Raw genomic sequence first — 21,281 nt, 5'->3', positions numbered from 1 at the left:
GTGATTTTGGAGAACTCAATGACTCTCTCATTAGAGACCAGTTGGTCCGGTGTACCAATAATGCTAAAATTCAGGAGAAGCTTCTGCAAAGACAACCGAACCTACAGGAAGCCATTGAGATTGCAAAATCTATAGAACACACGGAAATCTGCCTGCAAGAAATTAGACACACGCCTGTTGAGGAACATATTAACGAAATCTCAAGTGACCTCAGAGAAGATAAGATACTGAAAATTAGAAGTAAAGACAAATCACCCCAGCTGCATGGTAATAATAAGCCTAACCTTACTTGTTTCCGTTGTGGCAGCAGTAACCACTTGGCTAATTCCACTCAGTGCCAAGCCAGATCTGCAGTGTGCAGACGATGTAATAAAAGGGGCCACTTTGCAAGAGTATGCAAGGACACATCTAGGCTGATGGATAATAAAAAGCAAGAAGAGTCCTCCCAGTTAATCAAGAAGATTATATTGCAAGTAGAGTCTGGTAATAGTAACTCCAATCGTTATCCAGAATGTACCATAACCATTAATAACAGGGCGATTAGGGTATATGCTGATTCATGCTCCCCTTTTACCATTATCAATTCTCAGAACCTTAAGGTGATTGAAAAGGAAAATGGTATTGATTTATCTATAGCTGACATTTATCCCAAAGGGTATAACAGGGATCCCATTTATCTAAAGGGGATGTTCACAGGTATTATTTCTTTCAAAGGACGCTCCACCGTTGGTAAAATTTATGTGGTGGAAGATGGTTCCAGTTTGCTGGGGTGGCAACACCAAAAAGAACTGGGGATAAAGCTTGACCCTAATAATCCGGATCAAGTGATTTGTGTGGAGAGTCTTAATAGTGGTGAACCTTTTATACGTGAATTCCCAGAAATCTTCTCTGGTAAACTAGGGCTGTTGAAGAATTTTCAGCATAAAATTAAGATTAAACCTAGAGCTAAAGCGGTTGCCCACAAGACGAGACCAATTCCTCACCTGCTAAAGAATGCAGTCAAGGAAGAATTAAACAGGTTGGAAAATCTAGGGATTATACAACCAGTGGATTGTTCAGAATGGTTGGCCCCCATTGTGGTTGCAAAAAAAAGTAACGGTAAAGATATCAGATTATGTGTTGACTTGAGGGATTTGAACAGGAACATTTGGGTGGAAAGATACCCCCTTCCTAGAATCCACGAAGTTCTTAGTACGATGGGCAAAGCTGCATATTTTTCAGTTCTCGACCTTTCAAATGGATACCACCAAATTGAATTACATCCTGACTAAGTGGCTTACAGCGTTTACCACCCCGTTTGGCTCCTTCATGTTCAACAGGATGCCCTTTGGGCTCGCTTCAGCAGCCGCTGTCTTTCAGAAAGTTATGCAAAATATCCTGGGCGACTTACCTAACACCTTATGTTTCCAGGATGATGTTCTAGTCTATGGGGTCACGGAAGAAGAGCACAATGAGAGGTTAAGAGCGGTGCTCCTGAAATTGAAGATGGCGGGACTCACACTTAGAAGTGAAAAATGTCAATTGGGGGTGGGTTCGGTAGAGTATTTAGGTCATATAATCTCCAAAGATGGGTTCAAACCGAAGTTCTCCCTGGTGGATGCGGTGAAAAAAGCTGATCCCCCAAAAAATAAGGATGAGTTACGATCATTCCTGGGGTTGGCGGAATTCATGTCCAAATATGTTAAAAAAAATTCATCCATTTCGCATAAACTCAGAGAGTTGTTAAAAAATCATACACCTTTTATCTGGTTGGAGGACCATAACAGTGCTTTTGAGCAAATTAAATTAGCCATAGTAGAAGCTCCTCATTTGAGTAATTTTGATCATAACAGAAAGACAATTCTCACGACGGACGCCAGCAAACTAGGATTGGGCGCCGCCCTATCCCAAATAGTAGACGGGGAAGAAAGAATAATTGCTTTTGCATCCAAGGCCCTTAATGATGCCGAATCAAACTACTCAGTTATCGAAAGAGAGGCCTTGGCGGTTTTCTGGGCCGTAAAACATTTTAAGTTCTTTCTGTGGGGTACCCAATTCATCTTAAGAACCGACCATAAACCCCTGGTATATGTGTTCTCCACCAAGGGATTCAGCAACAGCACCCCAAGAATAGCCAGGTGGATATTAGGACTCGAAAACTTTTGCTTCAATGTAGAGTACATTACTGGTAATAAAAACACTACAGCTGATTTCCTTTCCAGATCCCCTATGAACACAAAAGAGGAGGTGGAAACTAACGAAACTCCAATACTTCTAGTGGATCTGCCTTCCATTAGCAATAGTGAATGGGAGCTAGCGTATAAACAAGACGACACCTTATCTGTGTTAAAAGAAAGGGCCAAAGAAGGGTGGCCATTATTAAAAAAAGATTTAGAAGAATCCATTAAGGATTTTTGGGAAGTAAGATTGGAAATAAATGAAAAGAATAATTTTATTCTCCGTAATGATAAAATCATACCCCCTCAAAGTCTTAGATTAAAAATAATCAAACTTGCCCACGAGGGCCATTTAGGTCGCAGTCTCACTAAAGCCAGAATCAGAGAGTGCTTTTGGTTCCCCAGTATGGATTCCTTAATTGAGAATGAAGTAAAAAAATGTTCAATCTGTTCTGCTAGTGACAAATCTAAAATGGTCCGCAAAACGCCTATCTCTCCGGTTCAAGTCCCCAATAAACCATGGATAAAATTAGCTTTTGACATCATCGGGCCCCTGAATTATTCAGGTCTTCAAAAAAGATTTGCTTTAGTCCTTATTGATTACCATTCCCATTGGATATCCACAAAATTCGTAAACCAAATCACTACAAATTCTGTCATTTCCTTCCTTAAAGACATCTTTGCTGTAGAAGGTATTCCCGAAACACTGGTTACAGACAACGGGGTACAACTTACATCCATAATGATGAAGCAATTCCTGGACTTAGTGGGGATTAAACATTTCACCACTGCCTTGTATTGCCCTAGGGCAAATGGCCTGGCTGAACGCACCAATCGAATGATTAAGGAGTGCATCCAATTGGCCTCCATTAACCATGTAAATGTAGAGGATGCGGTCAGGGAGATGTTGTGGGCTTACCACACTACTCCAAATTCTATTACCAAGATTTCCCCGTTTATTGCGTTACGTGGCAGAACACCCTGCACCAAATTTTTCCCATCCTGGCTGGGTGGAGGTAACAAAAACGGAAAGATATTGTCTTACAGTAGTACAAAAGTAAGGATGCATCAGGACAAGTATAAACAAAGATATGACATGAAGTATGGGACCAGGGTGCAAAATTGGAAGGTGGGAGATCAAGTATTAGTATGTAGACCATTTGGTCTGACAAGGTCGTGTGTGAAAGACACTAAATTTGCAGGTCCTTTCTATATAACCAAAATAAGGAGAAATGTTGTGGTTTTAAATAATGGTCAATGCTGGAGTATGGATAGAATTGTTAAATTCTCCAATCATAACTAGTGGTCACCCTTACTGAAATCCCTCAGTGGTTAGATAGCATTCTGCACCTTTAACTGTCTCCTAGTTTACTTCTAGGGGACAATCAGATTTTCTGTAAAAAATATATATATATATTTTTTTTGTTCTCTTTCTTTCTCTCCGGTCTATTATCTTTTCCAAGGTACCCCCTCTCTTAATCGTTATTATTGTGGGGAAGATGTGTTGTAAGGTAGTTAATGTATTAGTGATGTTCATTAATGGCTAATAATGTATTATTACCTTTTATAGTATAAGTCATTTTAGCAGTTATATTATTCTAGTATTTATGTATTATTACTCATTACTATGTATTAGTACATTATAAGGTTAAGAATGGTATATCCCTCCTCCCCGTGGAAGGTTGGTATATGGAACATTCGGGTTGGGATGGGAGGCTGCAATAGAATGTTGGTGAAGAGCAGGAGAGAAGCTGGAAGAGGGATGTTGGAGATAACTGTATGAAGGCTGAACAGTGGAGATGAAATAAAGTCTGAAACTGGAAGATAAGTACAGCGTGTGGTAGACTTTATAATAAAAAGCTTACTATCTTATTGTCCCATTGAAAACATTGTTGTGTTGGCTTTCCTGATTCCAGACCATGTTCCTCTAAATATCGCTCAAACACTGAATAGTCTTACCCATGCACAGCAGTCACATGAACGCATTTAAAAACCGAGCAAAACTCCAAACAAGCGAAAAAGGAAATGCCTAGGAAAAGGCAAGTTAAGTTTTTGGTTTAAAAAAAAAAAACAGCATATATGAAACGTGTATGATGTCCATTATAAATTTAAAAACTGGTCTCTACAATACACTGCCGTTTCACTGTCCAACAGATTTTTCCTTTTTTCCTCTTTTTACAAAGGAGAAATGAAAGGAAAATGTTCTTGTAGGCATGCAGCCTAAGGGAGAAAGTAAAATCTCGTCTTGCACAAAAGCTGCATAATGACCACTGCAATCCCAGCAGGTACCACAGTGAAAGTCCTTCAGATTTACTTTTTTGTGTGAGGAAGATACAGGACCTGCCCTTCTGTACTCCTTTCCCCACAAAACTGTATCTACTTTGGATTTTACCATAGAAGTCACAAGAGTTACTGACAGCAGAGGCTTGTAGGAACCCCTGTGTTTAGAAGTAAGCTTCATAAGGACACACATAATTCCAGTAAACATTCACGTACAGTTTTGGAACGAGCCCAAAACAAATCTAACTGAATTGAAATGTTAATTTGCACAATATAAAAGGCTATAGGATAAAGAGAAGCATAAATAACTTATGTTCAACTATGAATGTACTATTAGATCTGCAAAGTCCTCCTATTTCACAACAAAAATCAGGTCAGCCACAAACAGCCAACAAGAGCTTTTTAAAGTGATTTTTAAATCTCTTGGTTCCTCCTGTCCAATTAGCCACTGATAGTTTTCAGGAATTTTGCAATAAGTGGCAGATTATTTTCATAGTAACATTTTGAACACTGTAGCTGGTTTTAAGGACGAGGAGGCCGGGCTCCTCCCAGTTAGTGCAGCCGAAGCCAGAAATAGCTCCTCAACATCTACTATGTCAGTCTTTCCTCTGGTCTCTGGCCTTCAGGTGAAGACGTTCTTTGCACCCCCCCCGCACCACTGCAGACCCCCCCTCTGGTATTCTACAATTAGACCCAGCTCATATAGCTGGGTTTCTTAAAAAGGTCTACAATCGTATTCTTCCTTCAGGACTCTTTCCTTAATCCTGGAAGGAGGCAATAGTGGTGCCCCTTAAAAAGAAGCTCACTGAAGACACAAAAGACATGAACAATCTACGCCCAATTTTCTCTTCTTCTTGGCCAGCTAAGATATTAGAGCAATATCACAATCTAGAGTTGATAACATTCCTAGAGTCTCAGGATCTCTTGGATCCTTCGCAGCATGGTTCTCGGAAGGGCCACAACGCAGTCTGCCCTGTTGGCTCCCACTGACACCATTTGTCAGCAGGTTGACCAGGGAGGTTCCTTCATCCTAGTGCTGTTGGATCTTTCAGCTACGTTTGATATGGTGTCCCCTCCCCATAGATTGTACCAGGCTGGGTTGAGGGATACCATCCTGGCTCTGATGGAATCTCTTCTTTTTAACATATCTCACACAGTGATATGTGGTCAGTTTCTTTTCAGTCCCCTTGTAGGGTGCCTCAGGGCTCTTTGCTTGGCCAGACATTGTTCAATCTTTATGTGGCCCCACCTTGCTAAACTGACACACAAATTATTGTGTCTATCGCTGAACCTCTCTACCACCCCAATAATATATCGTCAAACAGTGTATGGTTGATAACACTCATTGGATGATTGAGAACTGGCTTAAACTAAATTCCGATAAGACTGAGACCTGGTCTTCAGCGAGCAAACTTTGTTATGGTCAGATCTGTTGTGGGCAGAGATCTGTGCCTACCGACCCCCCCACGCCCCTTCATGGCTTTTGTTCTGCAGAAAGAAACCCCCAAAATGGAGGTTCTTTCCAAAGTGGAGGTTTCTTTCTGAGGAACAAAAAAAATATCCTTAATGCACAGGGGTTTTTCTCAATGTTCCTCTGAGACATTTTCCTGTAGGCCTCGCACTACGGTTCCAGAGCGGGAAGAAAAAAAAGAGGTGGAAACCCTGCCAAAGAGAACAAGCCTCCATACGTGGTAAGCCAGTGTTACAGGTTTTTTTAACAATGGTGGTAGCTTAGGCTCTGCCTTTGGGAACATAAGAGTTCCTACACCAAAGGACTGGGGAACTGTGGGTTTGGCATGATGGGCGCATTACCCTTTTGTAGCAGGGTTCGCACTCTGTCATACTATGAATCAGACCTTAATAGAGGTTCTTTCAAAATAATTGCAGGAAAGTAAATGTCAGGCGAAGTAAAAGGATCAAAGTAGGGTTGGACTCAGTCTGCAGTAAGTAGGTGGGACAGAAGGGCACAGGCTATCCTAACCACCTCAGTCGTAACAAGCTCTAATAGGTTCATATCTCCTACACAAGTGACCTGTTTCAGAAGCAATAACTTAAAAGTTAGTTCAGCTGTTATATTATCTGTGCAGAACTTAATATGTTTATTAGGGTTAGAGCATCAGTAAAGACATCATGTATACCTAAATAGGTTGCCTCACATAACTCTGTGTTATTCTTCATGTTTTGATGGGAATTGCGCTAGCATGCTCCTACAATCCTCCAGCTGAAGTCAGGCCTGCACCTATATGGCTTCTGGTGCACAAAAAGCCACACTAGCCAGGATCAGCAAGTGCGTACATCCAAGGGGAAATGGAATGAGATGTATCCAACTTTACAGAATTTTCAACAGAGGAACTCAGTTAAAGGTACCATGCATATTGTCTTTTTACCTTTTTGAGCATTTCATTTTAAATCATCATCTTTATTGGGAGTGGACAATTTATCACACCCATCTAATGAGAATCAACAGATACAATAAAAGTAGATAACAAATACAGAAACAAACAACACGCATAAATAAATAAGCAGAAGCACTATGACAAGGGCAAGTTGAGAATGAGTCATGTATTCCAAGAAGTAGAACTACACAACTGGTGCACTTCTGGGAGCCATTGGAAAGTTTTAAACTTCTGGATCTGTACCAAAGCACAACCAACCTCCTACCTTTCAGTGAAAGATCCAAGGCAAAGTGAGGTGCATAGTCCATAAATATTAAAACTACTTTCCATCAAAAACAAGGGATGGTTAAGACGGATCAGAAAACAATTTGAACATAGATCAGGCATGAACCAGAAAAGATCTGGATTACACCCAGATACTGTGAGTTCTTGGACCCAAAGCTGCTGGTGCATGTGAGAATTTGTAAGCACATTTCCTGTACAAGCTGTAGCCCCTTCAGTATATCAGATGGAAGCTCTTTAAGAAGGTTTTTAGTCAGTTTACACTGAAGTGAAAGCATACACCAAAGGACAGTTGAGCGATAGATGTAATAGTAAACAAGCACTTTCAAACACCCGAACCTCTTAAGACCACTGCCGAACCTGCAGGTTGAGGCTACACTCAAAAGTTTCAATACAGGAAGACAGGGCACTTTTATCTGGAGAGCTGTGCCAGGCCCTACTAAAGATGTATTTATTTATATGATGCACTCATTATCCCTTAACAACTCTTTCTTGTTTCAATCCTTACTCTATTTATGTTGAGCCCTTCTGGGATGACCGCAACCTTGCTTACCTTGTTTGAATCCAAAACACACTAGCACTTTCCAGATAACGCTTTTTATTTCTCTAACTATGTTGAGTATTGTTAAAGTTTTTCCTTTACAAATGTAGGCAGATACAGTATTTCTTCTCTTGAGCATCTCCAGGTAAGTACTGTTGAAACAGTCTGCTCTTCTCCAAAAAGCTAACCAAGCTGTTTGTTGTTCTGGTCAGTGGTTTTTCCATTCATCCATTTCCCCCTCCCACAAGCTTCCTCGTTTCTGGGAGTAGGTTACAAATGCACTTTAATAAGATGGTAAGGAACTGTTGTATGTGGGTAGTCCACAATTCAGCAATTAAGTATCCGACTCTAATGAGCAAAGAAGATATCCATGTTGGATCCTCACTCAAATGGTCCAGTTCACTTTCCCCAGGATGAGTTAATGCCCTTAATTTTCACTAGAATAAGTCTTATTTGGACCGTACAGTCCCCTATTCAGATTCAGGATGTTTATTTGTGGAACAGGGTAGTGAGCTGATTGGCAAATACATGAAAAATGTTGTGTGGTGAAATGGGTCAAATTTGTTCACAATTGGATGTCCCTTATACATCTACTGAAACAGATGGTATCTTCAGTTGCCTTTAGCAGTATTCAGTATCCCTTCTTCTGCATCAGGATGTGAATGGGTGATTATGAAGAATATCCACATGGTATTTAAGCCATAGTCTCCTGAGGTAATTCCCAGGAATAAAATTAACCAATCTGGTTATTTGTCATTGAACACAGAACGCATCTCCATTTGGTCTGGCAAATAGCAGAATCTTTATAGTAGATCGCGTTGGGGTGAGTAAAGCATGAAAGCAAAGATTAATTTATAACGAGAGCACTGTATAAGCTCTATTTCAAGCAAACGAGGACACTCAACAGACATGCAAGCTCTTACATACCCATGGGTATCTTGGCATCAAGAAATTTCACTAGATTTTGACCGAACAACTTTCCTTTTTCCCCAGTCACTGTCTGAACACATAGGTGCTCTATTTTAAGTTAATTCTAGGCTCATCTCTGCTCTTCTGAAATGGAAATATGCATGTGCCTGTAGCTGGATCAAGGCCCAGAGGAATGTGGCAGCTACCATGGTGGGGGTGCTATGGGTTTGGCCTTAGCTAGCAATTTCGCAATGCTGTTTGCCTAAAAGCCACAGAAAACCCCGCCAAAGTAGCCAGGTTTATCTGAGGTACCAGAAACTATAAGGACTTTGACCTCCTCTTAGTTCTTCCCACTACTTCAATATGAAAGATCTGACCACAGTGTTGGACTTTATTTCACCCTGTTACATCTGCCGGTCCTGGTCCATGATCAATCCATAAAGCATAGGCCTAGTTAAATGACAGACTGATACTCACTTCATCTTTTGGACTACTGGCTGTTTATTCAGCTGTCTACTTTGATGGTATATGATCTAGGAGGAAAGGATGTTAAAGTAGATCAGCTGTTGCCTTCAGATTAGAACTCACATACTCCTAATTTAGCTCTGTTTCTCAAAACAGATCTTACGGTTGGGTAGCCTTGTCTGGTCATGTTTTCCTCCCGATTCCACAGTGCTTGTTATGGTTCTGCTCCAGGATTCTATTTTCATCAACCAGGGAATTTACATTCTATCTATGACTTGGTTGCCACGACACCTGTACATTTTCATCCCTATTTACCTCATAAAGCTCACTTTATCCAGAAATATTACACCACCATACGGCTCCATCTCTGATGACCAATTTCCAGCTTTATCAACCTTTTAAGGCTGTAAGCTCTGCAAATCAGTTCCTGATTTCTATTCTCTGCACCAGAACCATTCCATTTTCGTCTTCAGCTTCCAAATCATGGAATTCCCTTCCCACTGCTATCTGCTCTGAACCTTTTAAGTTTATGAAAGCCATTAAAACCTGTTTAACTAGTGACCCTCTTGCAACTCTTTTAATAGTTATGTTACATTCTCACTGCCTACAAGCTCTGCAGGTTTGTGCTTTACAAGTAACTATAACATAACACTTACCTCAAGTGTAGAGAGGCAGTGTATTATTTGTTGTTTCTATACCATTGCTTCTTCCCGTCTTTGTCTCCAGGTTCGATTTTAGGGACAGATCCCACACCTATTAAACTTCCTATTTTGCTGGAGCTGAGCTTTTCCACATTCACACGTTGGCCTCTTCTTGGTTACCAGCTGTTTCTATCCATCAATCTTGCTAGCTGTCTAGCATTGCAGCCTCTTGCAAACAGTGGGTCTACTGTGCCAAATAATCTTTATTTATGTGCCTTTAAGTTCCTTCTTGTGAACTCTTATAAACTATTTCCTTCCAGAAATCCTCATGTCATGCTAAGGATTGGCATCCTGTGCACCCAGTCATCAGCAATTGGTGCACATCAATAGTGGCAAAGTGAACTTGTATCTCTGGAAAGTTACCAGAATCCCTCTCTGTTGCTTTCCTGGGATTTGCCTTTATTAAGTGCTTTGCAATCACCTTTTTTTCAATACAGTCATGATATTGTTCTTGCAGTGTACGTCCTGGATCTTTTGTCAGAGTGGTCTTCTGACCAATTAAATGTTTAGTGGACTGCGCAGGTGTACATTCAGGATTCAACGCATTTTCACTTTTGTCATTCTACTTTTATTAATTTTAGTTTGCTCTTTCTCAAAGTATTAGCACATCTTCTGTGACTACCCTGGTCAAATGCGAGTTTGCCAGGTTTTCTGTACTGGTGAGCTTGAAGCTGGGATTCAAAGGTAAGTGGTGTTTTAAACAAAACTTCCTTGAGCATAGAGTGATCTAAGATTTTGTCTTCTAGCATATCCTTATTATTTGAAGTTGGTTTCACCATCATATACCTTCAATCAAACAAGAATAGCAACTAATAAGAAGAGCAGTAAATGTAAAAAAAAAAAAAAAAAAAAAAAAAAAAGCCAATTACTTACCCAAAATCTTAATTACACACTCATTGTTTCTCCGCATATTTCTTGTGTTCCCCACTCACCCTGTTTACTGCCTCTTAGATCATTTGGTTGTTGATTTGGAAAGTCTACGCAAGGTTAAAAGGTGAGAGGCAGGTGTCAACCCAGTACTCTAAGAGGCCATTGTTTAATGGAATACATTTTTTAAACATTCTACAGGTCATTTTGAGTAACCTCCCTGTCAATAAGAGGAAGAATTCCATGGATTTCCAATGGCAAAAGATATACCTATTCGCAGCTGATATGACTTGCAGCTATGGGGCATCACATTTATTGTTGAATTGACTGAAGGGCTTGTTTTTACTGTCTGTGTATTCCTAAGATGGTGGCATATTTTTTTCAAATTGTGTACTATAAGGCACTGGGACTGGACAGTGTGTACAAGATGTTGTAATGTATATGTGTGTGTTATCATGTTCCAAAGCAAAAACCTGTTGACGTAACTGGTAAAAAGTGTAAAGTGAGACAATCTACCTGCCCCCTATCTAAAGTTTGAGTACTGTCTTTCCACACAGCCTTTTAATACCAATACCGAAAACATGGAAGTTTTAAAACTTCAGAAAAAGCAAGGACTATCACATTTTCAAGAACTTACCCTCCCAAAACTTAAACTGACTCTGCATGCAAATCCACCTGTCTCACAGGAAGGTGGCACCATCTAAAGAGTAAGAATGAAAACAAGAAAGCAAGATTTGGTGTAATCCATATTACTGGGACGCAATTAGGACAAGAGCCTAAACTAATCTAGAATCACGCTTGGGATGGCAAACTATGTTTGGAAGGGTCTCCAGTACATCCCTATGATCAGTGGAAATTGAAGTATAGCTGTCTACCTCCAGGCTTTCAGGTAACAATTCCATCAACCACAGATATCACAGTACAGTACACTCTAGCCTTTATCCCTTAACCCCCAGCCAGTCCTAGAAATTGAAGCTCAGTATTTGATATGGTAAAATGTAAAATGCAATGTTCAAGATTGTTTATAAGTGTTTTCAAGACTTTACAGTGACTCTTTCCAAATACTTTTTTCTAATACTACACTACCATTTCGCCACTGAATTGTGCTACTTTATTTTCCATTCTCTGATTTAACTTTGTTTTCAATTTTTGGTGCCAAGTCCTTTAATGACACTTCACAGCAATGTAATGGATCCATTGATAGGGTTGGAGTACATTTTCTTTTTTTAACATTGCAAATCCAGTTTTTAAATTTCAATTTTTGAGCTTTTCAGTTAAAAGCTTTGTGCTATGCAGTGCTTGAGCTATGGTGTGACACGACTTTTCTCACTGGTGTACATTTTCTGAGTTGGGTTTTGTTTTGGAAACATGCCATGTCAGAGAATCATTCTCAATGAGTTTGAGAGGAGCCTTAGTCTTGTGCCACATGTCCAGTGTAAAACATTACCCACCACTAACATTGGATTATTATAAATTGTTTACAACAGTACCATACTAAATATATTACCATCAACTATGTATGTTTTCTTCGATGTTCATTAAGATCACCTTTACGAATGAAGCTTTTGTCGCATTCAATACATTTATATGGTTTCTCCCCAGTGTGTATTCTTTGGTGTCCATTGAGATTGTCTTTCCGGTTGAATCTTTTATAACAGAAAGAACACACATAAGGTTTCTCACCAGTGTGTGTTCTTCGGTGTGTTATAAGATGAGTCTTCTGAAAGAAGCTTTTTTCACATTCAGTGCATGCATATGGTCTTACTCCAGTATGCGTTCTGATGTGTCTAATAAGCTCACCTTTTAAACTGTAGCTTTTTTCACACTGATTACACGCATATGGTCTCTGGATTTGCTGTGTGTTTGGGGGACAATCAAGAACCTGTGAATTTCTTACACTTGTGCCACATTCGTTATATGTATCAAAGCATCCTCCTTTAGGTTGTCCTTGATCTATATTGAATTGTACTGAATTGCTCAAATCACTTTCATATTGGGCAGTTGTTTCTTCTCTCAGTTGCTGGTTACTTTTAGACCACACATGAATTTTAGGCTTTGCTCCCTTGTAAGAGCTATGGAGTTCTTTCCCAACAGCTTTTCTTGGAATAACTTGACTGGCTCTAGTTTTCTGTGTACATTTGATGGAATTCCCAACTTTCCGTTGTTTGTTCATGTTTCCATTGTCTGTTAGATTAAAACAAAAGTGGGTTATTGGCTTTTACCTAGTAAAAACAATTCTATAGAGATATTTTTTTATAAATAGTCTATACCTTATCGTATACACATTATGCTGCAGGCAACTCATCTAAACATAATAGGTGTACAAACTAATAATTCTACATATTTCTGTTTATTTACCTAATTTTAACTTGCTGTAACCAGTTTGTTTTTCTTCTAGCCAATTCTTGTATATGTTCTGAGCCAACTATTGACTTGTGTACATGCATCTATGACATGGAAGGATTATGTTACTTACCTTGTAAGCATCTGTTTGTGGCATGTAGTGCTGCCAATTCCCATGCTCTGCATACTCTTGGCATCTAGTGATGGTCTGGATGTGTACAAGTTGTTTTCCTTCGAAGAAGTCTCTCAAGTCACAAGGCAAAGTAACTCCTCCTATCGGTGTTAATGCACAAGGGCATCAACTCCATTGTTAAATTGTTTTCCTAAAGTCGGGTGAGAACAGAGTGTGAGTAGGTGTTAGTGATAAGATATCCATGCATATGGAAGTATAAGAAGGTACTACAACGGCCACAGGAGTCAGGAAAGAAGGGCGGGCACATGTGAATCTACAGCACTACATGCCACAGACAGACGCTTACAGGGTAAGTAACATAATCTGTTTAATGGCATGTGTGGCTGTAGATACACATGCACTGCACAGACTGTAAAGCAGTGTCCACCAGGAAGTGGGTGCTGCAGTTCTTGAAAAAGGGGTAAGTAGCACTGCCTGTCCTACATTTGCTTGTTGGCGTGCTAATACATTAACACAATAATGTTTAGTGAAAGTGTGCGGAGTAGACCCTGTAGCTCCTTTAAAAATACATTTTAGCTATTGGTATATTGCCCAGGAAAGCCATAGAAGCTCCTATCTTACAGAGAGTGCTCTAGGAGATGTGGGAAAACTTCTTTTAGCTTTGGTAACATGTATGGTTGAGTTTAATTATCCATTTGGATATGCCTGATTTAAATATGGGCTTTCCTTTGTGAGGGGTGAAAAGGCAACAAGGAGTTGCATGGTTTTACAAAACTCTTTAGTTCTGTCAATATAGAAAATTAAAGTTCTTTTTATACCTAATGTATGAAGGGCCCTTTCTGCAACTGAATCAGGTTGACACCAAAGACTCACCGGACCTGCCTGCAGCGGGTGCACACTTAGACTTGCATGTGGTACGATCGCAGTGCAATATGCCGTCATGCCTAAGAGTCACTGAACTGTCACTGAACTGTTCTGAATATTTTGTGTTGATTGGGTTGAAACTGTTGCACCAGCACTGTGATGTTCTGCATCCTGGCTGTACTTGGGTAAGCTAATCCCACTTGTGTGTTGAGAAAAGCCCCAAGGTGTGACTTTTGTATGTCGATGGTAAACACCAGTTGATGGATTTAGACACTACAGAAGCATGCTGGCTTTGATGAACCAGTTGTCCAGATAAGGGAAGACATGGATACTCTGTGCAGATGTGCTACGATTACCGGTAGGCATTTGGTGAACGCACAGGAGCGTGGTAGTGACTCCAAATGGGAGCTCTTTGATCTGGTAATGTGTTCCTGCTATTACGAACATAAGGTATTTGCGGTGAGCTGGGTGGATTGGGATGTTGTAGGAAGCTGTCCCTTTATGTGGTATGTGAATACCGTGTAAAGGGTTTAAGGGTTCCTGAGTTAGTCGACGGGGCTTGCTCTGCAATCCCAAAATGAACTATTTAGGGGTAGTGTGGTTGTGCAGCCCTAGGTCTAACACAGAGGAGTGCAAGACATCTACAGATACATACAATAGTCAATAAATGAGACACAAGACTCAAAAAGGAGATCCACACCAGTTTATAACAATAGCAGGTATAAAAATCGTTCAGGTAAGTAGGTTTTAAAATAGGAATTCTTTTCACTTTAATAAGTGGAGACAGTGCAATTTCTGGCTTCTGCAGAGTTATCCTATGGGAGGAAAAACACGTTCTGCAAACAGGTAGAGTAAAGTGACTTAAAAGACCAATCTCCTGGGGTTAAGGTGAGTAGTGGGAAAGGTCAAAGACAGCCTTCCGAGTACACCCTCAGCGGCACTGGAGGGGAGGGGTGCAGAGTGCAAAATAGCGTTCCTATGGTGATCAGTCACTGCAAAAAGAAGCTGCAGGCTCTGGCCAAGAGGTCAGTCGGGCTGAACCAACAGCGGGGCTCAGGCCTCAAAATGCTCAGATACAGGTAGGCATCTTTGGTCCTCTTCTCCACGGCTCAGGGGTGACGGGTGAAGAGGTATCCTTATGTGCTGTATTTTTTTTCTTTTTTTTTACTGGAGCGGTCGCAGTGGAGGGGGCCTGTGTGCAGAGGCTGAAGGTGTTATCGGGGAGACCCGGAGGGGTGAAACCAGGATGGGCTCGGACTCCGGAGGGCTGGGGAACCTTGTTGGCACCGGTGGTCCACTTCAACTCGGGTCGGAAACGGCGAGTGCATTGGTGACTTCAGGTGTCAGGTTTTGGCAGTTCCAGATGCTTCAGACTCCCTTCTTTGGAGGTTGTTGGAGAGCAGGGTTGGTACCAGGTCAGCTGCTTTTTTTTCTCCTCTTCTGTGATCGCAGCTTTTTGGTATCCTTGATCTTAGGTCGTCAGGATCTGCTTCTCTGGTGCCAGAGGCTTGCCTTAATACTGAATTTAGGGGCATTAGGGGAGTATAGGGTAGTAGCCAATGGGCTACTGACCCTTGGGTCTCTATGATCCCTATATGACCACTTCCTGTGGGAAGTGGGCATAACCCTGACCCAGAACCTCGGAAATATTTTATCCACCACGCAATAGCCCACCTTAGGGGTGGTACTAGCCTGGAGGTGGCACGCCTACCTGACTAGCTAATTTTCCCACCTGTCTAGGTGCCAAATGGGCTATAAACAGGGGTGGGGGCTTCCTCTCCTGTGAGGAGAGCCAGATTAGTATTACACAGGTGGCAGCCCTTTTGGGCTTGCGGTCTTAGGAAGCCTAATCAGCAGGTTACCCTGGGGGAGGAGGTTACACCCTCTTCTTGGACAGGCTTTTGTTCTTGGCCTCCCGAGAGTAGAAGGCTCTCACCCTAGGGGTCCAGAACAGTGTCTCGGGTGGCAGGTAGGCAGAAACTGTTCAGCGAGCACACCAGAGGCTGGTAGGGCTTCAGGGGGCACCTATAAAGGTGTCCTCTGGGTGCATGTATTGGTAAATCCAACACTGGCATCAGTGTGGGTTCATCAATACAAGATGTTTGGTACAAAACATCCCTATCTTCAGTGAAGCCATCATTTAGTTGAGGAACTCGTATTGGCCAGTGTCCAGAGCATGCATTTAAAATGGCTCCTCTGGTCACTTACCATGTCTCAGACTTGACAAAGACATAGCAGGAGCATATCTGCTCGTGCAGATAGACCCTCACACGGCCTTAGTGGTGTAAAGGCTGCTAGAGGGGTGGCTTCCATATATTGCTTACAGTGTTAGGGGACATGGCACACACAGGCTGTGTGCCACGTTGTGTTTTCACTTTTGTCTGCACCAAGACGCGCTGCCTGTCATGTGTTTGGTGAGGTGTCCCTTGGGGTGGCACAATTCGGGCTGCAGCCCTAAGGACCCTCTTTAGTACCCCCAGGTCCTAGGTACCAGGGCTATCATTTATTAGGGTCTTGCAGAGGGTGCTAAAAGTTTTGCCAAACTGGGAAACAACTGTGCAGTTTTTGGAAAGAGATCTGGCACTGTGGATCGGGTTAGCATGAACCCAGTACACTTTCAGTCGAAATCACATCATGTACCAAAGAAAAAGGGGGTAAAGGCATTGGGGGTTAACCATGTCAAAAAGAGGCACTTTCCTACAGATGTGAAAGTAATAAGCATCCTTTAAGGCTAGTGCAGACATAAAGTCGCCCTGTTGTAGCAGACTGATCCTGTCCTGAAGAGTTACCATATGGAAAAACTCTAATAGATGTAAAGATTTAGTGGCCTGAGGTCTAATATAGGCCGGAGTGATCTGTCTTTTTTGTCAACCAGAAAGTATAGGGAGTATACTCCTGAGGCTTGCTATTAGATAGGGACAGGCTCTATGGCTCCTTTCTCTGCGAGAGCCTATACTTGCTGTTTGAGCAAGGTTTGATGTTCTATGGAGAGTTTTGTGTTTTCGAGGTGGGCTGTTTGGAGGTGTTTTGATGAGCTCCAGACAATAACCATGCTGGATAATATCCAACACCCACTGACCTGTTGTTATGGTTTTCCAGGTGGTGAAGAAATGTTGCAGTCGTCCCCCGACAGGTGTTAAATGGTTGGGCGGGATGAGGAAAGAGTCACAGTTTGGAGGTGGAAGGTGTGGTGCTAGGAGAGTCACATTTTTCACGACCTTTGGAATTATTTCATCTATATGTGCCTCTGTTATATTCCCTTGAAGGAGAGGCCTGATGCTGTTGCCTATAGGAAGAAGTAGAGGCATCTGATGGTGCTGTTTTGGTGTCCTGTTTGCACGTGGGACGCCGAAAGGAATCACGGGGAGTGGGGGTTTGGGGCACTCCCATCAAGTTAGCAACCTCTGTGTCCTTCTTCATCTTTTCTAATGTTTGGTCCACCTGGGGACCAAACAGGTGTGGCTGGTCAAAAGGGACATTCAGGAGCATGTGTTGCATCTCTGGCTTAAAGCCAGAAATGCGTAGCCAAGAGCTTGTATTGATGCCCCTGGCAGCTGTGTTCACTGAGTCAAGGGCACACTTGATTGAATTATGTGACCTCTTTTCTTGACCACCTCAGGGAGATGTTGGAGGAGTTCCTCCATCCCAATGGTCCCTGTTGTACCTTGCCAACAACCTCTGGGTGTTGGCAATTCGCCAATGGTTGGCTGCTTGTGCTGCCACCCTCTTCCCCGAAGCGTTGATGAGTTTACACTCTTTATCAGGTGGAGGGGCATCTGCTGTTGTCTGTGACTTGCATGGATTAGATACCACCAGCAAGTCTTGGGGAGTTGGCCCTTGATGTAAAGTGGGTCTGAAGGTGCAGATTTGTACTTTTTATCCACCCTTGGTGTAATAGTATGTGCCCACACCGGTTCTTTAAATATCTCATCGAAGTGCAGGAGCATCCCCTTTAACATGGGCAGATATTGACATTCCCTAGAGGTGAAGCAGAGTGTCTCATCTTCAACAGGATCTTTGTTTAAAGGGACCTGGTGAAATGCAGCTGCCCTAGTGAAGAGTTCCTGGGGGGATGCTGCATCATCGGGGGTGATGGCTTAGCTGGGTAGAGGTTTGGGTCAGTATCCCCAGGTGGGTGGTTGGGGGTGGGGTGCGGTGGGGGCTGGTGTGTCATAATCTGTGGGCTGTTGATCTGTGTCATTTCCCCCTCCCTGATCCCTAGTGTAAGACCTGTGGAGTAATGTCTTCTATATCACCAAGTGAGTGATATGGTGAGGGGGGTGGTGGTAAAGAAGGTTGTAGAGGGGGAGGAGAAAACGGCAGAGGAGGCTGTAGAGGACTGGTTGCAATGTCCTTCTTCTTTTTCGGAGGTACAGGTAAGTCAATAGCCTTCTCAAAGTGATGGAGTGGGCGCTGGCTGCAGTTTATTTACCAAAATCTGACCAGTAAGAGGCTGTATGTGTAGCTTTTTCTGTTTCGGATTGAGCCTCTCCTCCATATTTTCAAGGATCGGTTCCAAAGCTGATGCCCAAACTGCAGGTTTTGGTGCCAAACTTGATCTTGGTTGAGGGAGTTGCAACCGAAGCCGCAGAGGCCGAGGAGCTTAAAGCCAATGGGCAGCTGGCCGGCTCTGTGTCGAGGTTGGTTGGCTCGGTAGCAGGAGGTTTCTGCTTCGCTTTTGGTGCAGAGCCGAAGGGCGGGGCATCCTGAGAAGATGTTTGGTGCCTACCATTGGCTGTTGGCAGTGGAGGCCCGTGAGCCGTGGTTTTAGTCGGAACCGAGTGTCTCTTGGTGGTTTGGACAGGGGCATGGCTACTCACTGCATGCTGACCTGAAGGAAGGTCCTGCTTCTGTAGGCCGAACTTGATGTCGGAGCCTAAGTCCTCTATGGAAAGGGCCTCTTCCTCAGTAGCAGAGGCTCATACAGTTCTTTCTCTGCCTGGCCGACATTGTGTTGACCAAAGATGTCAGGTGTCTCTTCTAGGTCTTTACGCTGCATGTATTTACGGCAGTCCCGCAACTTTTTCTTCGATGGAAAAGATCAACAGGCCTCACAGTCATCTTTGTTATGATCGGGAGACAGACACAGGTTGCACCCTGGTGGAGGTCAGTGAAAGGGTATTTTGCGTGGCAGCTGAGATAGAATCGAAGGGGAGTCCGTTCCATTAGCAGCGCATCGTAGGTCGAAGCCGATGATACAAGAAGAGGCCCATACGGAGGACGTCGGATCAATGGGTGATGGTTTTCTTCTGTTTTCGAAGGACAACAGTTTGACAAGTGGAATACAAATGAAAACAATACTGACTGGTATAGAGGTTAACAACAAACTGAAGGGAGCCCAAAAACAGTTGGTCGTGAACAGGAGTGCTGAACAAAACATCCGAGCCTGATGACGGAAAGGAAACAATCTAACGATGGAGTTGATGCCCACGCACATTATCACAAAGCGGAGGAGTCACTTTGCCTCATGACTCGAGAGACTTCTTGCAAGAAAAACAGCTTGCACACATCTAAACCCAACACTAGATAGCAGGAGTATACAGAGTATGTGTATCTATAGCCACACAAACCATCAAACATGCCTATTCTTCACTATTTTGTAGACTGCGGGCCTGATTTAGAGTTTGGTGGATGGGTTACTCATTGACAGCGTTACGGATATCTTAGCCGCATTAATACAAGTGCAGTAGGATACAATGCACTTGTAGAAGGTGGACAGGATATCCATCATGTCTACCAAAATCTAAATCAGGCCATTGGCTTTAAGCAAAAGCTATTTTGACTTGTGGGGCAGCTTTTGTCATGTTTTAGCTAATCTTTACTATTATACAAATGCCAAGCATCCTTGTACACTATATTCCTTAGCTGTTAACGTTCCCTTACCCTCTTACTTCTGAAACAAAACCAATAATTGTAATTATATAGACATGTTAGGCAGTGATAGACTGCTAGGTATAGATTTAATGTTCCTACAATATTCATCCTTTATTTTGTCTCACATTTACCCACTGCACTCTCCTCTACTCACAATATGTTTACATACTCACATTTCATACAAGCTCTAATCTTCTGTTACAGCAATTGCATAACAAACATGCCAAACATATAGTAAACTGAACGTTTTACGATCATTTCATATTTACATATTTATATCCATAAATATTAAATATCTTCACCTCCTTGCACAAATACCTTTTCAACAAAGAGTAAAAACACTGCAGTTATAGAAAATCAATGCCCATCTAAAGGTGACATTTTCTGGTTATCAACAACCCCACTCACAATTAACAATCATTGGCAATATCAATCATTTAAGCTTTTGTATATACAGTCTAGAGATGTTTTCAAGCTTGAGTAACAGGTAGAAGAGGTAGCACATGGTCAGAAGTAGTAAATGCTTATTTGCCACATGTACTACAACTTACACTACTGACATTCAAACCTTTAAGTGTGATGTACATCGCTGATGTCAACTTGGTAATTATAGTTTTACTATACAAAAGCTAAATTACGTGGAAATGTCAGAGGGTGGTGCAAGGACAGTGTAGGATTGGCAGCACTGGGTGGACATAGCAGCACATACTTAAGAGTGCAGCACATTTCCAGCTGGGATGGATATGTGAGTAGGCAGCAGCATGGGAAGCAGATCAGAAGGGTATCATAGCTGAAGATGGGGTGGGGCGAGGACCATTTTGTGGTCAAGGGTAGGCAGTTCATGATCCAGGAAGAAAAGCGTCACAGGAGTAGTGGGGTTGGGTGGTGAAATGCCCTGCACCTAGCAACAGCAGTTGCATAACATGCTCTTCCAGCAAATGCAACAAGTACTTTTGAATATGACCAGCCATCTTATTTTTCCAGGATCTTGCTGAGGAAAGAGATTTAGAAATGAGCTTGTAATTAGCCAGAATATAGAGGTCTGCACTTGCTTACAGGAGTGTGTAACAGCCGGAACCATTTAAGCCATGCTTCTACTAATCCTAACCGTTGCATCGTAACTTCTAGGTAGTCCCATCTCACCGTGTCAAAGGCTTTTTCAAGGTCTACCGACACTACTACTGTGTTTGCATCTGTCGGGTAGGGGGAGCCGTATAATACGGTGTACAGTCTACAGAAACTTTGTGAGGTGTTCCTGGTAGGTATGAATCTGCATTAGTCATCATGGATCAGGTTCTGCATATAGTGGGTCAGTGCGCTCTTATAGGTGAAAGTTAAGGTCTCCAAGGAAGATGAATGTGCTGGCACTGACGAGGGGTGACATGAATTCTGTGATGTTGCAGGTGAAATTGGTACGGGGTCCTGGTGATCTCTATGCAAGTGATCATCCCATAAGGTGTTCAGGTTAGC

General features: G+C 42.3%; 1 protein-coding gene across 1 annotated transcript in view; it reads right to left on the bottom strand.

Moving 5' to 3' along the window:
* The window catches only part of LOC138286355 (zinc finger protein 845-like), a 367,802-nt gene that overhangs the window by 204,008 nt on the left and 142,513 nt on the right, over positions 1–21,281 (bottom strand). The window contains exon 18 of the mRNA XM_069226512.1: positions 12,112–12,781. Coding sequence (XP_069082613.1) covers positions 12,112–12,781 — 670 coding nt within the window. The remainder of the gene's footprint in view (positions 1–12,111; positions 12,782–21,281) is intronic.

Source organism: Pleurodeles waltl, chromosome 3_2, assembly GCF_031143425.1.
Source record: "Pleurodeles waltl isolate 20211129_DDA chromosome 3_2, aPleWal1.hap1.20221129, whole genome shotgun sequence".
NCBI lineage: Eukaryota > Metazoa > Chordata > Amphibia > Caudata > Salamandridae > Pleurodeles > Pleurodeles waltl.
Note: the sequence above shows the minus strand (reverse complement) of the source record. Positions and strands in the feature narration are given on the sequence as shown.